The sequence below is a fragment of the Trachypithecus francoisi genome, unplaced genomic scaffold, assembly GCF_009764315.1.
Source record: "Trachypithecus francoisi isolate TF-2019V2 unplaced genomic scaffold, Tfra_2.0 Lachesis_group18, whole genome shotgun sequence".
Taxonomy (NCBI): domain Eukaryota; kingdom Metazoa; phylum Chordata; class Mammalia; order Primates; family Cercopithecidae; genus Trachypithecus; species Trachypithecus francoisi.
In genome coordinates, this window is record NW_022681463.1 from 69011185 (window position 1) to 69037213 (window position 26029).

General features: G+C 38.6%; 1 protein-coding gene across 1 annotated transcript in view; it reads right to left on the minus strand.

Annotated features, from left to right (window-relative positions):
• The window catches only part of ITM2B (integral membrane protein 2B), a 28872-nt gene extending 9763 nt beyond the window's left edge, over nt 1-19109 (minus strand). Inside the window, exon 1 of the mRNA XM_033176911.1 lies at nt 18775-19109. Coding sequence (XP_033032802.1) covers nt 18775-18891 — 117 coding nt within the window. The 5' untranslated portion in view covers nt 18892-19109. The remainder of the gene's footprint in view (nt 1-18774) is intronic.
• Between the last annotated feature and the right edge of the window lie 6920 nt (nt 19110-26029).

Here is a 26029-nt window from a genome sequence, read left to right on the forward strand (position 1 = left end):
AACAAATACTGTTTATTCTAAGAATCAGTCCACTGCTATGAGAATGTCATGGTTTCTGTAGCACGTGTCAATATACTATGTGTGTAAGACAATGAGTGTATTGCAAGGAATTAATGTAGTAAGTCTGAAGAATTTATCAAGCCATGTAAGATATCCCAGCTGTGAAAAGAAAGTTACAAGAATTCCATGGAGTCATAAGGTATTATGAAACTTTAATGTTAAAGTATACATCTTTTGCTTGAGCCCTTGTCTGACATAAATATCTAAGGAGGTAAGAAATTGTTCCTAACATAATTAATTTTAGGGTGGAGGGAGAGTAGGGGGGATGAAAATGACAGATGGAAATAGTTATTTCCAACATTTGGTGTCAGCTGCTGAGACAGCCAAATGTGCGCACACACCCACCCCATTTGGCAGGCTTTCTCTTCCACTAGTACATAAATGAATAGTCAAACAGCACAGGCAGACATCTGTAAAAGAATATGCAGCCCCAACTGGCAAATTGATGACAAATTTCAAGGCATTGTAATATATCATTTTTAACTGTTCAACAATCATTTTGAGAATAAATTATAAATGTCTACTATGTGCCAAGAGCTGTGCTAGGCACTGGAAATAGATGCTCTGCCAAGAAAGAGACCAGTTGGATCAGTCTGAAAAATAGACAAATATACAAAAAGAAATAAATATGATACGAGCTCTAATAGGAAAATGCACAGAGAGCACATAAGAGGGGATGAGTTTCAGGAAGACTTCCCAAGGGAGAAAATACTTCAGTGGAATGTTAAAGGACAAATACTCATTACCTCAGCAGAAGACAGAGTTAAAGGAAATTATATACATGGCAAAGATTTTTCAAAAATTATGGAGCTAAAATGCATGACATTTCCAAGAGCCACATGTGCTTTGGCTGGACTGTCCAATATGGTGGAAAGGGGTATGAGAAATAATGGACAAGAAACTGGGGCAGGTCACAAAAGACCTTTGTAAACCATGCTAGAGTTTGACTTCTCGTGTTCATTCAAAAATCACTTCTCAGCACTATTACAGTTTTTTAAAAATTCAATTTCTTAAGGAATTTCACTTACAAAATACTTCACTTATCCACAGGTCAATTTATTCAGCACCTCAATAACGTGAAACGTGGCTTAAGAATCAGGAAATAAACAAGAGTGTTTGATCAGCCAGATTATAGACCCCAAACCTATGCACCACCATCATGTACTTCATAGAAGAGCTGTTACGTCTTCAATTTGGTCTATCTAATCTTTTCTCTCTAAATTCCCAGTGATCACTTTTCTTTCATTAGAATAATTCACATAAAGATCCTCTCTCTACTAGGCTATAAGATCTTTTGAGTATCCATCCATATTCATTTTGCATTACAGGCAGCTCCAAGCCAAGCTTGGGCGTCGCATTAGTTGGCACTTATATATTTGATGAGTGAATAAAACTTACATCAATTTTCTTTTCTTTTTTTTTTTTTTTGAGACAGAATCTCTCTCGCTCTGTTGCAGGCTGGAGTGCAGTGGCGCGATCTCAGCTCACTGCAAGCTCTGCCTCCTGGGTTCGCGCCATTCTCCTGCCTCTGCCTCCCGAGCAGCTTGGACTACAGGCACCCGCCACCACGCCTGGCTAACTTTTTGTATTTTTAGTAGAGATGGGGTTTCACTGTGTTAGCCAGGATGGTCTCCATCTCCTGACCTCGTGATTTACCCACCTCGGCTTCCCAAAGTGCTGGGATTACAGGCATGAGCCACCATGCCTGGCCAGCTCAGATATATATTATTAAAAAGCGTGATTATTTAATTCTTTATGATTCATAAAAGCCATATCAGCAGCCAGCCTGATAATGAGGGAAGGGAGAGATGCAACATAATTCATAACGTAAAACAAACTGTGGCTATTTAGCAAGAGCAGTAGCCTAGTTCAGTATTTATTAATGCCTGCTATTTGCAATATACTGTGCTAGATCCTGTGGGAAATTCTAATGTGATTAAGACATGGCTTATACCTTGAGCAATTTATAGTCAAGAATTAACACCATGTATGATAGATAAACGATGTTCCATAATACAATCTGAGTCATGGAGAAGGGATTAAAGTATGCTCAAGATTAAAAAGTTTTTAATCTAAGAGATTTATTAAAAGTGTTTTTAGAGTGATTAACTTTTAACACTTCAAAGAGTAAGCTTTACTTAAAGAAAAAGCCACGTAAGATTTAAGAAGAAAAACCCCGTGACTATCTCAAAATATACAGAAAACGTATTTGACAAAATTCAACTTCCATTAAAAAAAAATATATCTTTGCAAACTAGCAAAGGGTGAAATTCTTTAACATCATTAAGGTTAACAATCAAAAGCCTACAGAAAGCCTCATTCTTAATGGTGTAACTTTATACTTCATCATACCCTTTTAATTGAGGAATACAGGAATGCCCACTAAAATTGACTGTTTCCATTGAACACTGTACTAGAGATCCTACAGCAAGCACACAAACGATAACAAGATTAGGTATTAGAAAAAAGAAAGCAAAACTGTTATTATTTGTAAATAATTTATGTAGAAAATCTAAGAGTCAAACTTATTCAAACTAATTAGAGGGTGGCAAGATTTTTAAATATCAATAATCAAAAATCAACTGAGTCAAACATTTGTACATTAATATTTACAGCATCATTGTTTATACACTAGCCCCAAACTAGAAACAACCCAAATATCCATCAACTGATGAGTGAATGAATTGTGGTATATTCATACCATGAAATAGCAATAAAAAGGAACAAAATAACACACACCATCAGGACTGAATCTCAAAAACATGCTAAGTGAAAGAAGTCTAGCACAAAAGATTACTCACTGTATGATTACATCTTTATCAAATTCTAGAAAAGGCAAAACCATAATGACAAAAGCAGCTTACTGGCTGGGGAAGGAGAGACTGACTACAAACAGGCGTGAAGATACTTATTAGGGTGATGGAAATGTTTCCTATCTTGACTGTTGGGGTGGATATACGACCTTATACAATTATCATAAATTCAATCAAATTATACACATAAAATGCATGAGTTTTATTCCATGTAAATTATATTTTAATACAGAGGGCGGAGAAGAAATCAACTGAGTTCCTATCTACCAGGCAATAAAATAATATCTAACACCAAGTGCTAGAAAAAGTGTCTAACAAAGGGAACTTGGGAACTTCCACTCGACAAAAATTTAGGTACAATTGCTTTGGAGAACAATTTGGCAGTATCTAATAAACACACATCAAGCTTGTCCAACCTGTGGCCCATGGGCTGTGTATGGCCCAGGACAGCTTTGAATGTGGCCCAACAGAAATTCATAAACTTTCTTTAATCATTATGATTTTTTTGTGTGATTTTTTTTCCAGCTCATCAACAATTGTTAGTGTTAGTGTATTTTATGTGTGGCTCAAGACAATTCTTCTTCCAGTGTGGCCCAGGAAAGCCAAATGATTGGACACCTCTGACATACATTTATCTTATGACCTAGCGATTCCATTCCTAGGTATAAATCCTGGATAAACTTTTGAATATGTAAGGAAATACGTCCAAGAATATACACTACATTGTCGGCAACAACAAAAAAAATTGAAATAAATTATTATAGATTCATATAATACTGCTAAAAAGATTCAAATAGTGACCAGGCCCAGTGGCTCATGGCTATACTCTCAGCACTTTAGGAGGCAGAGGCAGGAGGATTGCTTGAGCCCAGGAGTTCGAGACCAGTCTGGGCAACATAGCAAGACCCTATCTCCATTAAAAAATAAAAATTAAAAAAAAAAAATGTACTAGCACTGCTGATTTTTAGATAAGCGTAAGAAACATAATTGCTGACCCCCCAAAAAAGGCAGGTTGCACAATATATAACACCACATATTTAAGTGTTTTGTAAGTATGCGATATTTAAGACTTTCAAAACGTACAAAATACACTTCAGGTTCTCTGTATTTTGTGTGCTTGAAATATTTCATAATTTAAAAAAAGAAAAAGAAAAACCACTAACAAGAGCTTCTTCACTGGGGTATATAACCTTACCTGGCCTAATTTAAAACAAGTCACCGAGACATTTCCTCCCTTCTACTGCAATAAAACTGGTGCACCTTGCATCACGCTTAAAAGGTAACAGAACTCCCACAGGTGCTGTACAATTATTATCTAATTAATCTTCCTAAACCTCAAGTTTTTTAGCCCAGTTTATAAATGAAGACACTGCAGCACACACTGGCCTATAACCACCTTGCAACAGTAGATACAGAAAGACCTGGCTTTCAGAAGCACTTTCACTCTGGCACAGTACTAATTTCTAGTTCAAATAAATCTCAGCATTAGATGATAAAATAAAATTACTTAAGAAGTTATATCTTAAACAAAATGAAGGACAAATTCTTTTCTGGTACTTCAATTAGTTAAGAATTAGGTCACCTCAATCAGTTCCCTAAGAGGCTTTAGTAAATGTGCTTCAATTATAAACTTAAATAAAAATGTATATATTTTCATGTAATTTTAATTCTGTTCTCAAACTAACAAATCACTTCACATTCTTAGGCACCTCTATTTGAACTTTTTTTACAGGTTGACAGAAGCTTTTAAGAGACATTTTTCAAAGTGCTCAGATACAATATTTTACATTTCTATATCAAATGCAAGAACAGTGCTTTAGTAACCAGGATACTAAAGATGAAAATATCTCTTAGGGTTAAAAACTGTATTATCAAAAAATATATAGAGAGAAAAGAACCAATACTATTTATTCAAAAAATATATACAGAGAAAAAATCCAACACAATATATTCAACTCAAAATATACTGAACATTCAGAAACAGATTTAGTGACTTAGAAACATGCTGGGTAACACAGGTAAATATGGGGGTGCATAGGCCAGCTGCCCACAGATGTGTTGTTTGGCTGGTATAATGCTTTCCAAAACAGAAAAACAGCTGGGACATTAAAACAATTTAGTGATTCGCACTTTTAAAAACTAGATTTCCCGGCTGGGTGCAGTGGCTCACGCCTGTAATCCCAACACTTTGGGAGGCTGAGGCGGGTGGATCACAAGGTCAGGAGATCGAGACTATCCTGGCCAACACGGTGAAACCCCATCTCTAATAAAAATACACAAATTAGCTGGCTGTGGTGGCTTGTGCCCGTAATCTCAGCTACTCAGGAGGCTAAGGCACGAGAATCACTTGAACCCAGGAGGTGGAGGTTGCAGTGAGCTGAGATGGCGCCACTGCATTCCAGCCTGGTGACAAAGTAAGACTCCATCTCAAACAAAACAAATAAACTAGATTTCCCATTAATGTTCTAGTATTTTCAACTCCTTTCATCTTTTTTTCTCCCTACTTGGAGACCAAATATACCTAGTTCTTTTCTACCATGTTGCTAGGTTTTGAACTCTGATCTTCATTTCCAGCTATGACTGGGTATACTTCCTTCTGGGATCCTATTTATATTAAATAATCAATCTAAACTACTTTTCCATATAAAGGGTTTTGAGTTCTGGGTTTTGTAGACTGGGACATATTCACTTGGTTTCTACATTAGGTTTCTTTCCTCAGTATGAAAGCATCAAAAGGACATGATGTGGTGATCCGCTAATTATTAACTGCATTGATTACCAAATACATCTGCTATATGTAAAACACAAAATCTCTGGCTGAAAAGTTAACAATCTATGAGGACATCGAACATTTGTTTGCATTTTTTCTTATTCATTTAAATCAGTATCTGAATTTTACTTTTTAATTTGCCTTTTGAAATGAGATTGCTACTGTCTCAACTGCAGTGAGGAAGTCCACATGATAAATGTTATGTTTGACATATAAAAAAGAAGCAGTTTTCCAGGTGTCTGGCATTATACAGAAAGCTGCTCTCTATATTTGTAAGTACTATGATATATTTCACAAAGGCCTCTGACCTTTTGTCAATTATTAGATTTCATTTAGTTAAAGATAAATTAGTATTTAGAGTCAAAATTGGGAATTAAACCAACATGTTATGATTAATGACGTTAAGGCATTATTCTGTACTGGAATTCAAATGGGAAAGGTTTAAAAAGGAGAACTTAATCTCAAATGACAAGGTCTATAAAACAGATTTCTCATTAACATACTTTTTATTTAAAAATCCTGCAACATAAAAGCAGTAATACAGAAAGAAAAACAAATAAAATTTAAAGTCATTGCATAATAACGTAACTACTGTGAGAAATCTATGAAACTTGAACCAAATTATTAGCATCACATAAAACTAGCATAGTCTTAGGTTAAATAAAAATAGGTTAGAACTGGAAAAAAAAAAAAGGCAGACTATCAATGCAATGCATTTAGAGCTGGATCATAACTTAATCACTTTTGTATGAGACAAGCAAGGTAGTGCAAAGTAGAATATTAACATATATGAATAATAAGTTTAAAATCTCCTATTCTTTTTTCTATATAGTTTAAAAAATGACTATGATTTCTTTTCTTTTTTTTTTTTTTTTTGAGACGGAGTCTTGCTCTGTCACCCAGGCTGGAGTGCAGTGGCACGACCTCGGCTCACTGCAAGCTCCGCCTCCCAGGTTCACGCCATTCTCCTGCCTCAAGCCTCCCGTGTAGCTGGGACTACAGGCGCCCGCCACCATGCCTGGCTAATTTTTGTATTTTTAGTAGAGACGGGGTTTCACCGTGTTAGCCAGGATGGTCTCGATCTCCTGACCTCGTGATCCGCCCGCCTCGGCCTCCCAAAGTGCTGGGATGATAGGCATGAACCACCGCGCCCGGTCATGACTATCACTTCTATACAGTGTTTATTCAATCTACGCTGAACAGAACTGTATCCTTTTTTTTTTTTTTTTGAGATGGAGTCTTGCTGTCACCAAGGCTGGAGTGCAGTGGCACCATCTCAGCTCACTGCAACCTCTGCCTCCCAGGTTCAAGTAATTTTCCTGCCTCGGCCTTCCGAGCAGCTGGGATTATAGGCACATGCCACCAGGGCCGGCTAACTTTTGTCTTTTCAGTAGAGACAGGATCTCACCACGTTGGCCAGGCTGGTCTCGAACTCCTGACCCCAACTGATCCACTCGCCTCGCTCGCCTCGGCCTCCCAACGTGCTGGGATTACAGGCATGAGCCACTGTACCTGGCCTTGTATTCGTTTTATAAAGTGAAATTTTAGCAGAATTTCAAATTCATATTGGTGAGTAAAAGGCATTGGGATGGCAAAAAGAAAGCCTAGACTAGCACAAACAGGCAAATGTTCGTAAACAACAGCATTATACACAAATGTTATTTATTGTTAATAATATCCTTTACCAGAGATAAATTGGTGAAGACAGATTTTCTCTACCACTGGCTGAATGAAACTAGAGTCCACATTGTTACCAGTGTCAACTGTTTCCCTAAACATTTTAAGCACAATACTAACGCTCTAATTTTATATAATTCATTATAAAATTCAGTGTCAAGATTAAAGAAAACAAAAGAACAAACCTGTTCTAGATTCACTTTTATACAAATGCTGGCTTTTAGTGCCTTTCAACAATACAATTATCACACATCCATATTCAAATATGGGTAATTTCATTTAAAATGCGTAACTTTTGGTAAGAAAATTCCAAATATATTCATCTGAAAGTACAACATAATTCAAATGAGGACAGTTAAGAGAAAATTTCTGTCCAAGTTTGGAATTTTAAATGTTAAACAAGATGACTACTAGAAAAAATAATTACAGTTCTTGAGATCAGGAATATTTGTCTCTCTATATGTGAGAAGTGCTTTGACCCTATGAGCCCTACTGCCTAGCACTGAATGCATGTGCAGTAAAAACTCAGTGGTAATATTGAATGTTGCTCCCTATTTCACCACTCTCCTGGCTCTTGGATCCAGGGGTGTGATTTTCTTCTAAGAATAAATATAGGCATTTAAAACAGGTTGTGACTAATTTGGTTTTCATAACTGGTTGGTCTTTCCTAGCTACACAACATTTCTTGAAAGCTGGGTACTTAGCAATTTTTAAATTCCAGTTATAGTACCTGGCTAGCCAGTAGATGTTTCAGCATATATGATCAATACAGTTCTCAGGAACAGATCCCCTATGGAAGTACCAGGAAAGTAGTTTAATCTAATACATCATTTACAGATAAATATGAGGCCCAGAGAAGTAAAATTATTTATGTAGTATCACAGAGCTAATAAGGTCTGAATATTATCTTAACTCCATGTGCTGCTTAAGGAAGCTGACTTAAAACAGCTTAGGCAAATTAACTCTGGTAATAAATGAAGTACCGACACCATGTCACACTTGGATAATCCTCCTTTCTAACCAGAAACCACATAGCCTGATTTTTTAAATTATTTTGATTAAATATATTTTTTTAATTAATTTTTTTTTTTTTTTGAGACAGGGTCTTGCTCTGTCACCCCAGCTACAGTCTAATAGTGCAATCATGGCTCACTGCAGCCTCAACCTCCTGGGCTCAAGTGATCCTCCCACCTCAGCCTCCCGAATAGCTGGGACTACAGATGTGCACCACCACGCCTGGCTAATTTTTAAATTTTTTTGTGTAGGTGGCAGTCTCACTATGTTGCCCAGGCTGGTCTTAAGCAATTATCCTGCCTCAAAGTGCTGGAATTACAGATGTGAGCCACCATGCCCGGCCCACAGTGTGAATTTTTACTGTAAATTCTACTGTAAATTCTACTGTAAATGTTGTAAAAGGTTTACTTAAATTGACCCACACTAATAAGCCCTACATGTGTGAACTATTACAAAGGCAGTAATACTACTTTTAATATGTTGTCAAAATTAATAGGGCTTTTCTCTGTTGTTCATCAAATTACAAAGGATGGTAGCAAAAAGTATTAAAATCATATACATGTGAACTTAAAACAATAAAGGAAAATAAGGCACATCACCACATATGCATTTCAACATAAATGAAAAAGGCAAAATATTAATTACAAAAGCGAAACTTAATAATGCCACAAAGCAAAACTACAAAGTTGGTAATGAGTTGCCTCTAAAATTCCTCATGAAGGAGACAATCTTGGAACTTTGAAGAGGACTATCAGAAGATGCCTCATCAATCTTTCTAGACCATCCTGTCTGATCTTAAATTAATGCTAATAGTAATTCAGACGGTTTCCACTATTATCCATTAATTATCACTAAGTCAATTTTTAATGTAAAAGGAAATATTCTAACAAATCTTTAAAAAGCTACCAAGATAGCTGAGTTGAATTTCTAATATTGATTTCCAGTTAAATGTTTGTTTACTTCCTCCTGAAAGCTCAATAAAGTGATAGTAAAGGGATAAAACAAATAAACCTTAAGCCACAAAGAATGAAAATGAATGACAGCAGACAAGTCACATCAATAAAAATGCTGAAAGCTGAAAGCATGAAAGAAAAAAAAAGGTATAAGCAGAATATCTCCAGCCTGTAGACAACCAAAGGGGGAAAAAAAGTCATGTACAAACAAGGAATCAGAACGTCATCACATTAGAAGATAATGGAGCAATGCCATCAAAATGCTGAGAGAAAAATGAATGCTAACCTAGAATTTTACATCCAGATAAATTATCAAATATGAGGATGGAATAATGATTCTCAGACACGCCAGATTTTTTTAAAATGTATCTTTTTCTTCAGATTTATAAAACTGCAGATCTAGCATGTGATGAAGATGAAGGCAATTCTGCCAAGATGATTACGACTCTCAAGACATTTGTATGGCAACACACCTAGAGTGCAACCAGTCTGGACTAGAAAACTAATGAATGACAGGCAAGAAATCTTAAAAAAAAAAAAAAAGAAGAAAGAAAGAAAGAAACTTGGTGAGTTACCTGGTGAGTCTGAAGATACAGAAAGACAATTATATTGCTGTCAGAATCTGAGAAATGAAGGAGCAGTAAGTATATAGAAAATTAAGGAACCCTCTCTCCTGCCCCAAAAAGCATGACCAAATCCAAGGAAAATAAAAAGCTGTTATACAAGAAAGGAAGTAAAATAAAAGTATACAACAATTTTCAAATGTAAATAATGTTTATGTCAATTATAATAAAAAACACTAAATATCAATTGAACCAGAAATTGCTACAACAGGAGAACAGATTATGTGTGCAGTGTGTAAATACACAGAAAAAGCTAAATATTCACCTTCCATGTAGCTATTATCAATAGGTATTATCTAAAACTGCAAAAAATAAAACAAATGAAAAACAAACCATGAAACAGCAGTATAAGCAAGTATTTAGAGTACACATTCTCCAAATGTGGTCCAGGAATACCTTTCAGGGGATCCACAAGGTCAAACATTTTTCATAATAAAACTAAGACTCTGTTAGTTTAATAAACTAAACAATAAAACTGTCATTTTCACTTTCATTCTCTTGCAATGTTTACATACAATAAAAATTGTACAGTGCAATTTTCCAGAAGCTAAGCACTATATTACAACAGACTGAATGAAGAAGCTGATAGGGGAATCCAGCTATCTTCTATTAAGCTATTCAGTAAAGGGCACTGCCAAATGTAAAACAATGTTACTGTTAGTCTTAAATCTTTTTGGTTGTTTGGAAATATATATAACCTACATAAAGCAAAAGCTCTTTGGGATCCTGAACAATTTTTAAGAGTATAAAGGGGTTCTCAGAGCAAAATGTTTAACAACCACTGATTTAGAGAAATAAGGAGTTAAAAGAGAAACATGGAGGGCCAGGTGCTGTAGCTCAGCCTGCAAGCCCAGCACTTTGCGAGGCTGAGGTAGGCGGATCGCTTGAGGTCAGGAGTTCAAGACCAGCCTGGTCAACATGGTGAAACTCCGTCTCTACTAAAAATACAAAAATTAGCTGGGAGTGTTGGCAGGCACCTGTAATCCCAGCTACTTGGGAGGTTGAGGCAGGAGAATCACTTGAACCTGGGAGGCGGAGGTTGCAGTGAGCTGAGATCATGCCATTGCACTCGAGCCTGGGTGACAGAGCAAGACTCTGTTGCCCGCCACACCACCCCCATAGGAGCAAAACATGAGAAACACGGAGTTAAGATCGCCATGTATGGTTGGGCAGGTTGTTTCCAGTGCAAGGATGCCAGGCAAAGGGGATCAGTAGGTCTAGAATCCAGCTGATGCTCTATTCTCCAAAACATCAGAGAGGGGATCTTTTTCTAAATTGCACAAAGGCAGAAGAGGGTCTAGTGGTCACCATGGTAATAAAAGACCAGAAGAAGGTAAGGAGTGAATGTGATTGCTTTGAATTAATCTATCGGGAGAGAAATTAGAACAGTGATTACCTCTAAGGAGAACAAATTGTAAAAGGACATGAGATAACTTTCTGAGTTAATGACAATGTTCCAGCTTGACTGGGAGTTACAGCCCAGGTATATACACTTAAAATTATCTAACTGTATACTCATGATCTGTGCATTTTACTGTATACAATGATGCTACAATTTTTTTAAAGTGTGTTCCTCTGACATAGTGCAGGACAATGTATTTGCATATTAAAATTTAGTATTACTTTGGTAAAACTCAAATTCTATTAACACCTATTATGCAATGAATAAACAACATTTTTAAATGAAAATGGGTACAACTACTGAATCCTAAAGGTTTTTATGTTGCAGGAATGAATCTTTACCAGAATGCCTTGCTGTGAAAAAAGTACCAACAATATTGTTATTGACATGTGAGGTAGGGACAAGCAGTAACAGTAATATAAGGAGTAATATTCCAAAACAAGAATGATGAGGAGAGAACACTGGGACTTTAATAACGGTAGCTGATCAAGAGGTCAGGAGTTCGAGACCAACCGGGCCAACATGGTGAAACCTCGTCTCTACTAAAAATACAAACAATTAGCCGGGCATGGTGGCGGGCGCCTGTAATCCCAGCTACTTGGGAGGCTGAGGCAGGAGAATCGCTTGAACCTGGGAGGCAGAGGTTGCAGTGAGCCAAGATCGCGTCACTGCACTCCTGCCTGGATGACAGGGCGAGACTCCTTCTCAAAAAATGAAAATAAATAAAAATAACAGTAGCTGAAATCTACTGATTTTTAACTCTGTTCCAGGCATTGTGCTATTATTGTCACAGATAATTGTGACATTATTTTCCAGACATTGTGCTATTATTTTCCCCATTTTGCTGATGAAAAAACTGAGACACAGAGAACTGAAGTAACTTACCCAAGGTATCACAATAAGTGGTAGAGACAAAATTTAAACCTTTTGAAAAATGACTGTATAGCCTGAATTCTGCTAGTGCTACTACTTCTTGAATAGCAGCAGCCCCTTCCCACCAATTCGGTGACCGTACTGTGCAAAAAGGAGAAATATCATTCCTTTGATATTTTTCCCAACCATTAAAAAATATAAAAATCACTCTTACCCCATGGGCTACAGAAAAACAGCAGGCAGGCAGTATTTGAAGATACCGGCTATAATTTGCCAGTCCTGCGTTCCACTTTAAAGGAGGTTATAAAATAGTCGCTCATGGCTTGAGTGTTTTTGGCTAAAATTCTTGTATGAATTAAAATAGTACTGATTTTTAGCTTGCCTTTGAAAATTGGAGGATCAAGCAACACTGGACTAATGTTTTAAAAATGAAAACCAAGAATATTCTTTTGTTTTTTGAGACGGAGTCTTGCTCTGTCACCCAGGCTGGAGTGCAGTGGCACAATCTCAGCTCACTGAAACCTCCACCTCGCAGGTTCACGTGATTCTCCTGTTTCAGCCTCCCAAAAAGCTGGGATTACAGGTGTGTGCCACCACGCCCGGCTAAATGCTTTTGTACTTTTAGCAGAAACAGAGTTTTGCTATGTTGGCCAAGCTTATCTTGAACTCCTGACATCAGGTGATCAACCGGCCTCAGTCTCCCAAAGGGCTGGGATTACAGGCGTGAGCCACCACGCCTGGCAGGAAAACCAAGAATATTCTTACTTGTTTTACTTGTTTCATATGCAAAAAGCCCAGCTTCAACAATTCATCTGCTTCAGCCCAGGAGACACAGAATTTGCCTTCTCTGCTTAACATGCCTAGCACTGCCCTAGGTAAAACTGACAGGAAATTTTATGTCCCAGTATTAAAATAAAAGCAAGGAAAAAACGAATTGGACAGAGTTATATAAAATGAAAAACTGAAAACTGATCATGCAAAGTTAAATAGACTGGTTCTCAAAAATAATTTTCCCCAGCATAAAAACGGGTCTGCTTTTGGATATTGCAGAGATTCAAGTGATTTAATCAACAATGCATCTTTTTAAATTTTTATATAAAATAATCTAAAACATTATAATCATATATAAGTAGAGAAAATAGTTAAGACTTAAGCTTTATCCTTAACACATTCTGAAAACAAACAACTTTTAAAAATAATTTGAGCCTTGGCTGCTCTGCCTATGCAGTGCCATTCTTTTACTCCATTACTTTCTGAATAAACTTGCTCTCACTAAAAAAAAAATAGTAATTTGAGCCTTAAAGTTAAACATTCAAATAAATACAAAAATCCACCAATCTGGTTTTTTAAAGTATGAAATTCAACTATGCCAAAAACGATTTATGCAAATATTTCAAAGTATAATATCCAACACCATACTTAGTATCACTTTCCCAAATAAATGTCCAGGATACTTAACTTAGAAGTGGTATTATATATAAGCTGCGCAAATTTTATTTCTCTTTTGTCCTATTTATATTAGCTCAACATTATAAAACTATTGCTGGTAACTTATCAGTACTGAAAAATAAAACAGTAAGTGAAAAATTAGAATATCTCTCTACTATAAAAACAAGGGTAATTTTCTCATCTCTACAACTCAAGATTCAAACTTTTCTGTTTAAGAATAAAAAGTCTATGTTCATTCTTACCTGATTTTTCCCCAAGTACGATTATAGAAATATTGCAAAAAGTTCTCTTTTTTCTCTAATAAAAGAGCTTAAAGAATGCACAATAATTTAAACTAATCTTGTTCATTCAATTGTTGGTAACATTTATAAAATGAGGTTGTATTGTAGATATCCTTAAAGCTATTAAAAATATGTGTTGTAAGTACTAATTAAAAGGGATAACCACAATTAAGTGGAGATTTTTCAAAAATGATGTCCTTAGTGTTATACCTGTAATTTCCAATTTTCAACTTTCAGCTGTCTACTTTGTAAAAGACCTTCATTGTGAAGCACAGCTCCAGTGTTAATATTTTGTACATCATTTAGGCAAAAATCACCTCATTCAGAAATTCAGAATTCTCAAATCCTTTAACAGGTTGCAGTAACAGTCTAAAGTCCTTAATTTCTTTTCCTTTAGCCTTTAAGCTCTAATAAAATGCCACATTTGCCAAAAAAGAGGATGATTTCACTGGTAGCCCAAAAAGATTTTTTTTTCTGGATCTTCCTTTACTGACACTGACATACAAAGCAGTTCAAGAAGCTTTAGTTAAAAGAGTAATTCAGAAAGTAGTATTTCCTTTTGGAAAAAGAATGTGGGTTATGAATAGACACTCCAGACATTTAAGTTATGGTATGATAAACCTAAGAGAAATAAAATCTCCCTCAATGACTACTAAGTACATTTTTCTATGTACATTTACACGCAAGTCAAGATTCGGCAATGCATAATAAACACCTTGTAAGTCAAATTCTAAATTAATTTAAATAAGTCTGTACCATAAATGTATTTGAGATATTTCTGCTTAAAAAATACTTCCAGTCACATAAACCTTTTATATGTCAGAGATGAATTCCATGAGGTCATTTGGGCTTATTATGCCAAGTATATTATACGCACTTCTGTCTAGTTGGGAAGACTACAATCCTGTGCAATATGTAACCCTGCATACTCAGTATGCAACAGCAGTGTCCTATCAGGGATGTGTACACAGGAGGTCCTGCCAAGGCATTGGGGATGCACCGAGGCAATTCATTTATTTCCCAGCACTAAACCCTCACTTCAGATATTAATACCCTCATGGAGAACCAAAATGTAAAGTAAAAGTTTCACTGGCTAATATTTGCAAACACGGAATTACATAACTAGGTAATAAGATGCACTTTGGTTAAAGAGAACCAAGCTCTCAATCCCTTGAGAGCATTATATCAACATTACAGTAAATGGCCGGCCATGCATTTTATGTCTCTTCTCCTCACTGCCCTCCCCACACACAAACAAAACCACCAACACAAATGAAAAGCTTAATTATCAAAACCTTCAGTCTTGATTGTGTGAATAGGGAAAACCAGAAAGGATAAAGAACCAGGGTCTAAATAGCTATTTGTCATGGGTAACTCAGAACTCATACTGGGCTAGTCGGCCTTCACTTTCTCTCATGCGCTCATCCTGCCACTATTTTCTTTCCTTTATCAGCACTTTACTTTTCTCTCTCCTTTTAAAGAACATCTACAAAGTGGAGTAGAGAGAAAGCAACACTATTTGTCAGCAAAACAACTTGCAGGGAAACATATGAAGCAAGCTTAAGCTATTCTGCAGCCTGATACTGGAAAAGGGGTTTCATAAGCAGGCACTGCAACAAAGAGGTGCTGACAACTTCACTGTTCACTGTGAGGTAAACAGAAGTGACAATGTGCTTTATTACATAATACCTCTACCCATCTCCTTTCTCTTTGACCCACTGCTACTTGATATGAGGGAAGAATGTAACACGTAAAACACCGAAAGGAAGAAAGGGAATAGTCTGGTTAGAGTGAGAAGGTAGTTGTTATTTTTCACAACTAAAACAATTTAATTTCTGCCAAATATAATTACGTAATCCTAGTATCTTCAGAGATTTTTGAAACTGGAAGAATCCTTACAGGCCATCTGGTCCTACCCTCTCATCTTACAGACAGAAAACCTAAAAATTTAAGCCCAAGATCAAACAGTTATGTAATGACAGAACTGGGTCTTCTGATACAGTACATCAAGTATTTTGGTATTTGCAAATATACAACTATTTCCCAAGGTTCAAAGTACAGACACAAAAATAAATTAATTGTTGCCTATAGCATAAAACATGTATATAATTTCAAATTCACTTTTGCTACCCAAAATACATCATATCTTTGCTGTCTACAGCTCTAAGAGCTTTATGCCTACTAGGAGAGGAGGAAGGTGAAAACAATTAAGGGGAAAATGCAGGAAAAGAATAAACAGCAAGCTAGTTGAGATAAAACAATCAACAGAAATGGCTGTTACGATTAAGAGCTACTGAAAAGATAAGACTGAGAAATGGGGTAATGGAACTGTTTCCGGAGAGTTCTCACCCTGCAGAAGAAAAAAACAGCAAGACAGAAGCAATGCAAAAGTACTGGAATGCAAGTTATATAAGCCAGCCGATTAGAGTGATCAGAATTCTTGTGGCATAAGGTAGCAGAATCTGCATTTTAAAACCAGAACTCCACAGGATACCAGAGGAGGTGGTCCCTAAGAGCACATTTTGGAAAACACTGGTCTGTGGGATATTGTGATCTAGGAGGGTTAAAGATAAGAAAAACTCTTGTTCAGGAGTTCTGGGCCATTAACTAGCTTGGTTTGATTCTTTCAACCAAGCAGGCAAAGGAAATGCCCTCGGCAAAACACATTAAGGCTGATTGTGTTCCCAGTCCAGGCAGTCAGACAAGGTGGCTGCCACAGAGTCACCCGCAAGGAGCCAGAGAACATTATGTAATCACTGCCCAAGCTCTGAAATGAAAAGATCAGAACTTCTTTCACAAAAGTCTGTCATTAAGGTTTTCCTTTTCCCGTTAAGCGACTGATTAAAGGCTTCTACTTTCAATGTAAAGAAATATTTTGTCATCCCCTAAAGAAGTTTTTCAGCTTATAGCTGGAAAGAGAATTAGTCATTTTGTATCTACCAACTCATCTGTGACTGCTGGGTGGTTTACAAAGATGACTCTGGCCCTCAACCTTTAGTCCCAGCAGTATTTTTCTTTGGATATGGAGGATCTGAGAAAATAAAAAATGGAAAACAAAACACGGAGCTACCAATGATTACATATAGCTGCAATAACCACAAAATTTAAATATGGTGAACTCGTGAGCAATTTTGAGAATGTGGCAGAGTCACTATTTCAGAAATGACAAAAATTGTCAGAAGTCAGATTTAATGGTGCTCAGCAAATGTAATTCTGATGTTTGTCCAGAGTTTCAAATCTCCACTACAGCGGAACAGAGAAAAGCTGTCTGAAGTGACATCATCCAATGCTTGCTCACTCTCTCTCTTTCTAAATGGGAGCAGTTATATTTGTTAATAGGATTTTTAAATGTATAAATATATGTGATAGCATTAAGACTACATATATTTTAGATCGTTGTGACTGGGTACTTGACTCTCAATCTATTTTAGATACAATAAATGTATAAACAAAGAGCTAACATAATAATTTGCTACTAGAATTTTCGTCTGTACATTCCAAACATTTTCTTTAAAGACCAAGATTGTTTGCAATGGCTTCAGGAAAACAATGCCAATACGGAAAACCAAAACCTTTAATCCTTTTAGGGAATCAGTTCACTGTTCCTATTTCAAGGCAAGGCAAGTCATTTCGAAATCAACCCCTGACGTGTCTGTTTTTATCAGCACATTTCAGAAAGTAAGATTACCATTATAAAGATTATATTCAGAATATAATAAATTATAATATGTCTAGATTACCATTATACTGTGAATTTTTTACAGTATTATTAGTGGCCTATTTTTCAGTAATAATTTTTATTCGTCCATATTAAAACTCCTATTATTCATACGTGGCACACCGATTTAAGTTAAAACTAAATTTACCCTACTGATAACAGGTCTTGAAAAATGCTAACGACAACAAAAAAGATAAGCAACATAACTTTACACTTAATTTCTAATTTTTGCAGCCTAAAAAGGATCTCGGTAAGAGGCTGTGGGCTTTTTTAACTTATGAGACAATTACAGTCATATTTAAGTAAATATGATCGTAACCTACTAAAAGTCAACACAATAACAGCCCCACTTCATGTATTTTCCTAGGATTAAAGGGAGATTTTGTAAAACGAAGGAGAATTTTATTAGTGACCCGGGGGCAAATTTCTTATGTTTAGTTTCACGCAGCAGGAGTCCTCATAAAGACGCTGATATAATTTAAATGCCAACTATTCGTTTTTCACTAACATCCACATAGTCATTACTGGCCTCTACCAGTAATGGCAAGAGACAGCCCAAACCTACTTCGGGCGGAGTGTCCCTTCGTCCCTCTCCAGGTGAAGTTCACCTGCCACTACCGAAGGGCCGTGGAAAAAGGAGGTAAAGAAACACTTTTAAAATTAAGACGCTTACAGTTGCTGGACTTAGTCCAAGTGCTGTTCAAGCCTAGAAACGAAAGTAGGAAACAACAGAGGTTTAGGCTTGTAATGATGTCAGCCATTTTAGGTACATTATTTATACTGGGAAGGAAGTGCCAAACTCGGTTGTTGTTGTTGTGCCTGTCGCTGACGGTCCCCAGATCGAAGGAGCCAAGTCCTGGCGGCACGCACGCTCCCCGGACTGCACAAACGACCGGGACCTCGGCACAATTAGCCAATCGTTCCCTCTCCCAAGCCCCCGACCCCGCGTCAGGCACCGCTTCCAGCACACGCAGTTCCTTACAAAGGAGCTGCGGCCCCACAGGAAACGGGAACGCCGGGCTCTCTCGAGGACTTGTCCCCGCGGCGCCAGCCCAGCGCCCGCCACCTCGGGGCGCACTGCCGCTCCAGCCCACGCAGCCCTCCCCGGCCGGGCCCAGCACCCGCTTCCCCGACCTCGGACCTTGCAGTCCACAGCGACGGCGTCGGGGGGGATGATAAGCGCCTCCTCGCCGCTCTTGGGCTCGTCCTTCTTGGCTTCCTTCTGGGCCAGAGCGGAGTTGAACGTCACTTTCACCATGGCGCGGCCTGGGGCGCCCTCGAAGGGCGGCGGCGGGCTCGGGGCGCGGGCTGCGGGCTCCCGGCTGCAACTGCAGCCTCTACGGCCGGGCTCCGGGCGCGGCTCCGAGCTGCTGAGGAGGTTGGGGAGGCTCCGCGGCGGCAGAGGCGGCTACTGCGGTAGGGCTCTCGCAACCTCCCAGCTCCCGCGCGAGGGCGGAGACGGCTCGCGCACCCTCTCGGAGGCGGGGAGGGGGCGGGGCCAGCGGCCGGAGGCGGGGCGCTGCGCGGGACCCTGCCCTCGCCCCGCAGCTGGGCGCGGGATCCCGGCGCGCCTGGGAGAGGGATGGGCATCCATCTGGGCCGCCCAGAATTTCCAGTTCTGAATTCGCTCCCAACCAGTTTACCTCCAGGCCCAGTGCTGCAGGTATGTAGCAAAATCGAGTGAACTTTCCTGAGTTCTCTGGGTACAAGGGACTAACCTTTGCAGCACCAGACCGCCGCTTCTCTGCCCCCTGTCCCCACTGCAAGCCTTAAAGGCCGTGGAATTTTTGTGCACCCACATCTTCATTTTCTCACTTATTAGGGAACAGACTCAGTGGAGCACAAAAATATTTAAAGCTCTCTGCTCTTGAGATCTGACTTTATCTTTCACGGACCTCACCCAAGGGCGTTTACCTGGCTCAGACCTGCCTGGTCTTCCTTCCCTCGCTCGGGAGGTCAGGGCCTGTTCTGCCTAGTCCCAGACCAATGTGGAGGAAGCCTCTTGGCAGATTTGTATATCAAACATCTCACACGTAAAACGAAATGTTCCATTCTTGTGCATACTTGGAAAAAACCACGTGCACACTTGGCTGATTTTTTACTCAAGGTAAAGTACTCGATGACGAGTCCCTTTATTTTTCTGCAAAATGAAAAAATAATTAAAGATAAAGCAAAATTGTCATGTTTTGAAGACCTTTCATTTACAACTAATGTGAGAGAGAATACTGGCTCCCGTCGTTATTGCGTTCATGACTGTCAACAGACGGCCCCATTGGACAAATGGGTGACCTTGTATCCTTCTTCCACCCCATTCTGTCCTGGTTCATCCACAGTTGTGGGTGTGCTCTAGAATGTTACAACTGTGTCAGCTCTGCCCTGGACCAACTTTGAGAAAAGTGGGTTGAGTCTGAGATCTTTGGGGATTTGGCCCCGCTCAAGGAGAGAGTTGGGTATCTCCATAGAACATCAGATCATAAGTCCCCAGGAAACAGCCCAAAATCTCCAAATCCTTCTGTTCATGTATTTCAGAAACATCCTGGGCTGAGATAGAAACCCAGGTCAGACTTTGAGTTTGCTTTGGGTATTCAGGAATTCCTGTCAAAATGAAATCTGCTCAACCGAGAGGAAGATGAGTTGGGCTCCAGTTCTGGTGAGTTTTAACAGTAGTTAACCATACTTGAAGCAACTTATTTAAACTCCCTGGGTCTCCCTGGTCCAGGCATCAGCTCTGTGAAGTTGACTCTATGGACTGGCCTTTCATAGCATCTAGTGTTATCTAATTCCTCAAAATTAACGACTGCTCCCAGCTCCCTAGTTTAATAAGTTTCCTGAGATATTGCAATTGAAGACTAAGTGTTTCTGGAAGCAAGAGCTGGAGGATTATAAATAATTATATATACATCCTTTCTACTTCGTTCTGTGTTAAGATGGTAGAAAAATGCTCAAGGCATTTTGCAGTAGATGGTAGAGAAGAATCTGGCTGTCATTCCTCTCCAGAGGGGAAAAAAAGAATTACAGAAGAAAAGAAAACAAAATTCTTCGTGAACAAGACTACTGAACAGACTAGGAAGCTGAGGCAAAGCATGAACAAATGAGGTTGACAGAACTAGAAATCCTGCCCCAGGATTTCTATTTTGAAAGACTCATGATTAAAAGACCATTCATTATTTTGTGTACTTGCAGTGAGCAACAGTTTAAAATCAGTTGGCAACCAGTCTGGGAATAATCTCCTGGTTTTGTTTCTCCATTTTATCTCATGTGTCTACAGAACTGTGTAGTGCACAACAGCAGGGATAATAAAGACGCTGGAGCAAAACCAAACATAGCAAATACAGTCTTGTGATTTAGAAAAGGTTGCCCGTTGACCCTGAAAACTTAGGAGCAAGGGAGGAGGAGAGTCCATGACTCAACAAAAGAAAGTTAAAAACATAGTTATAAGTTATTATTAACTACCAAATGTGAAGGGAGTCTTAGAGGACCTTTGTTTTCCTTTTTCATGTTGATTTTGAGAGAGTAAGACGAATCTGATTCCAGCTCTGCATATCACCAGGAACCATGTTTGTTTTTATGCTTACCAAAGGAGGGAGGAAAAAATGGAAGTGGGGAACTGAATTCTAAAATCTTTTATTAATAGATTTGTGTGATGTGCTTCAACAAGGAATTTTTTTTTTTTTTTTAATTTTTGGCTTCTTTACATCTTTATTCTGTCCTTTCTCAAGGAAACAATTCCCTATTCAGAGAAATTTCTTGTGGTTTTACAGAATGATTGGAAACCTTTTTTTCCCCCACAAATATAGGGTCCTTGGTGAAACAACATCACTGAATATGCCCTTTGAAATGTGCTCCTGTTGCCTCTTCTCTTAACCCAATGTGTAGTTTAGCTCGGCATCTTGTGGCTTCGTCTGAACTTTCATAAAAGAAGTGTTTCTTCTAGGTGAGAGGTGAAGGCTTTGACTTGCCTCTTCAGAGACTTAAGCACTGTTTATATTTCTTACCGACTTCCTACTTCAATATTATATATGCTTTTCAATTTTTAAAATTTATTTTAATGTAATTTTAAAATAATTTATCATTATTTTCCTTGAACTAGCAGATGCATTTTTTTTTTTCTTTCTCAAATCTTGGGCTCTATAATATCCCGAGACCCTTTGGGAATTATCTTAATAACAAATGCAGCTCTCTTTTGATTTGACTGGCTGTGGCACTTGGGATTTTTGTTTTGCTTTGTGAAAAGACTGGATATGCTTTGCACTGATGAAAGAGAGAGAGAAGCCGGGCGTGGTGGCTCACGCCTATAATCCCAGAACTTTGGGAGGCCCAGGCAGGCAGATCACCTAAGGTCGGGAGTTCAAGACCAGCCTGACCAAAATGGAGAAACCCCGACTCTACTGAAAATACAAAAAATTAGCTGGGCATGGGGGCACATGCCTGTAATTCCAGCTACTTGGGAGGCTGAAGTAGTAGAATTGTTTGAATCCAGGAGGCAGAGGTTTCAGTGAGTCCAGATTGCGCCATTGCACTCCAGCCTGGACAACAAGAGCGAAACTCCGTGCCCCTCCCTGCCAAAAAAAAAAGAGAGAGGGAGGAAAAAGAAGGAAAAGATGAGAAACACAAACCATAAAAAGAGTGAAATCAAAAGAAGGGGAAGACAAGCCACAGACTGGGAGAAAGTATTTGCAAAAGATGTATCTGATGAAAGACTTGAATCCAAAATACACAAATAACTCCTTAAACTCAACAATAAGTAAACAAACCACCTCATTAAAAAATAGGCCACCAAGCCAAGTGCAGTGTCACAAGCCTATAGTTCCAGCTACTCAGGAAGCTGAGGCGGGAGGATTGCTTGAGTCCAGGAATTCAAGGTTGCAGTGCATTATGACCATACCTATGAATAGTCACTGCACTCCAGCCTGGGCAACATAATGAGACCCTGTCTCTATTTTAAAAAATTATTTTTCTTTACAGGGTGTAGTGGTGCATTCTATAATCCCAGCTACTTGGGAGGCTGAAGCAGGAAAATCATTTGAGCACAGGAGTCCCTAAAAATAAACAAACAAATAAATAAATACAAATCAAAATTAAATAAAACGGCCAGGCACGGTGGCTCAAGCCTGTAATCCCAGCACTTTGGGAGGCCGAGACGGGCGGATCACGAGGTCAGGAGATCGAGACCATCCTGGCTAACAGGGTGAGACCCCGTCTCTACTAAAAATACAAAAACTAGCGGGGCGAGGTGGCGGGCCCCTGTAGTCCCAGCTACTCGGGAGGCTGAGGCAGGAGAATGGCGTAAACCCGGGAGGCGGAGCTTGCAGTGAGCTGAGGTCCGGCCACTGCACTCCAGCCCAGGCGACAGAGCGAGACTCCTTCTCAAAAAAAATAAATAAATAAATAAATAAATAAATAAATAAATAAAAATAAAAAAGGGCAAGGAATCTGAAGAGACCCCTTACCAAAGAACATACACAGATGGCAATTAAGCATATGAAAAGATACTCCACATCTATCTTTACGTGTATCGTTAGGGAATTGCAAATTAAAACTACAATGAAATACCCTGAACACCTATTAAAATGGCCAAAATTGGCAACAGCAACCACACCAATTATTGATGAGGATGCTGGGCAAAGGGAACGCTCATTCATCACTGATGGAAATGGAAAATGGTACAGCCGCAGTTTCTTACAAAACTAAACACACTCTTATCATACAATCCAACAATTATGCTCCTTGGTATTTACCCCAAGGACCTGAAAACTTATGTCCACCAAAAAGCCCTGTGTATGTATGTTTATAGCTGCTTTATTCATAATTACCAAAATGTTAAAGCAACCAAGATATCCTTCAGTAGATGAATGGATAAACTGTGGTACATCCAGATAATAAAATATTATTCAGCACTGAAAAGAAATGAACCATCAAACCATAAAGACATGGAGGAAATGTAAAGACATATTATTAAGTCAAAGAAGCCAGTCTGAAAAGGCTACCGACTGTATAATTCCAACTATATGACATTTTGGAAAAGGCGTAACTATAGAAACAGTAGAAAGATCACTGGTTACCACTGATCAGTAAAATGATTAGGGTTAGTGGCAAGGGAGGAAGGGATGAATAGGAGGAGCGGAGAGGATTTTTAGGACAGTGAAACTGTTCTGCATGATACTACAATGGTGATACATGCCATTATCCATTCGTCAAAATCCATAGAATGTATCAATGTAGGTTCATTGATTTAACAAGTGTATGAGCCTGGTGGGGGCTATAGACAGTCGGGGAGGTTGTATGTGTGTGGAGACGGGGTATATGGACACTCTCTGTACTTTCTTGCTCAAGTTTGCTGGGAACCTAAAAGTGCTCAAAACATAATGTTAACTAAAATGAAAGAGAGAGAAATGGCACAAAGGTTGGTGGTCGAATGTATAGAACCCTCTCAGAAGACCCAGACCCTTGTCTTGTCTGAACCCCACCATGCTTCATATTTTCATTGGTAATACTCTGCAAATAAACCAACTGTTTACAGCATGATATTGGAGTCTACAAAGAGCTGGAGCAGCCTGGTAAGGTTTCACAGAGGAGATGAAATTTTAGTTGGAGAAATGGAAAGGGTTTAGGTGAAGGCAAAGGAAAAGGAAGAAGAGCCTGAGTGGAGGGAAGAGCATGAAGAAGAGAACTGAGACCAGGAAAGAGGACTGAGGCAAAAGGAGAGAAGCCCCACTCAGGCTGAGGGTGTATGCTGAGTAATTGTGGGGAACACAGCTGGATGGGCGATGGAGCGATAAAGCTGCATGTCCTGTTAGAATTAGTAATATGGACTTTATCCTCAAAGGGACTGTGGAAAGTTTCTGCAAATATCAGTTGTTGTTTTTTATTTTATTTATTTATGTTTTGAGATGGAGTCTCGCTCTGTCGCCCAGGCTGGAGTATAGTGGTGTGATCTCAGTTCACTGCAACCTCTGCCTCCCAGGTTCGAGCGATTCTCCTGCCTCAGCCTCCCGACTAGCTGGGATTACAGGTGCACGCTACCATGCCAGCTCATTTTTGTATTTTCAGTAGAGATGAGGTTTCACCATATTGGCCAGGCCACTCTCAAACTCCTGACCTCAAGTGATCTGCCCACCTCGGCCTCCCAAAGTGCTGGGATTAGACAGTCGTGAGCCACTGCACCCAGCCATGCAAATATCCGTTTTTAAAATAAAAGGCTGCTCTATAAAGATTGATCTGGCTTTCTGAGTGACTGGGAAAAGAGGAAACACCAGAAGCAGAAAGAGAAGTTCAAATAGCTTCTCTCCTTTTTTATGGGGATAAATGAGATAAGATTCTAATGCCTTTCATTTATGTTGGAAGAAAGAATACCAAATAAATCTGGCATTACTAATAACAATGTCTAATAAACAGTACTTGTGTTTATAAGTCAAGTGACGTAAAAGACATATGCACCAAGGCTGGCAGAACAGTGTAAAAGTCTGTCCTCCTTTCGTTGAACCTTACCAAGTGTCCTACTGGGCTTCATCCAGGAAGGCTTTGAACTTCCAGGCGAATAGCATAAAGGCATTGATGTTGTCATAGCCATTGTTTTGACAACATGGATTGTAGGAGGGGACACTAATATTTATCATGATTGCATTTATGTGTGTATATATATATATACACATTGCATATATAATAAATATGTGGCGGGGGGTGTGTGTGCGTGCGTGCGTACGTGTGTGTGTGTGTGTGATCTAAACTCCTCTGTATGTTTCTTAAGGCCCTCCATTACCTGCCTGGTGACATCGCACCAAGCCAACCTTATATCTGTCATGTACTGTCTCCACTCTGTTCTGTTCAGCGTTTAGTGTAGGAATCTGCCTTGCTTATTATCTTTATCAAAATCATTGCTCTAATTAAGATAGAGAAAGCATGTAGCAAATTTTGTTGTAACAAAAGAGGAATATGAAGTTAGTATGAAGAAATTTCTTTCAGTGGGTTTCTTAGATGCTTGACCAAATTTCCAAAGTACCATTTTCTTTTTTCCCCATTTTTCTAAAATGAGGTAAACCTGACACATATATAGTAGGACATGTAAAGTTTCTCGAAGGCAAACTCCATCTAATCTTGATTTTTAAAGATGTATCAATTATCCCAAGATCTAATTTAAAGTCCTCATGTGATCCCTAAATATTTTTCTTTCTTTTTTCTTTCTTTCTTTTTTAACCTTTTCCCCAGAGCTGGGACAAAAGCAATGGTAACTTTATGTGAGTTGTTATGAATTATTTAACATTATGGCACTTTAATGAAAAAAGTAAAAATTGTCACTTAACCTAGACTCTGAAAATATCTTTTAAACTGTGGATACTTTCATAAGTGGAACATATGAAAATATACATTATTTCCTGGAGACATTTGATAAATCTAAT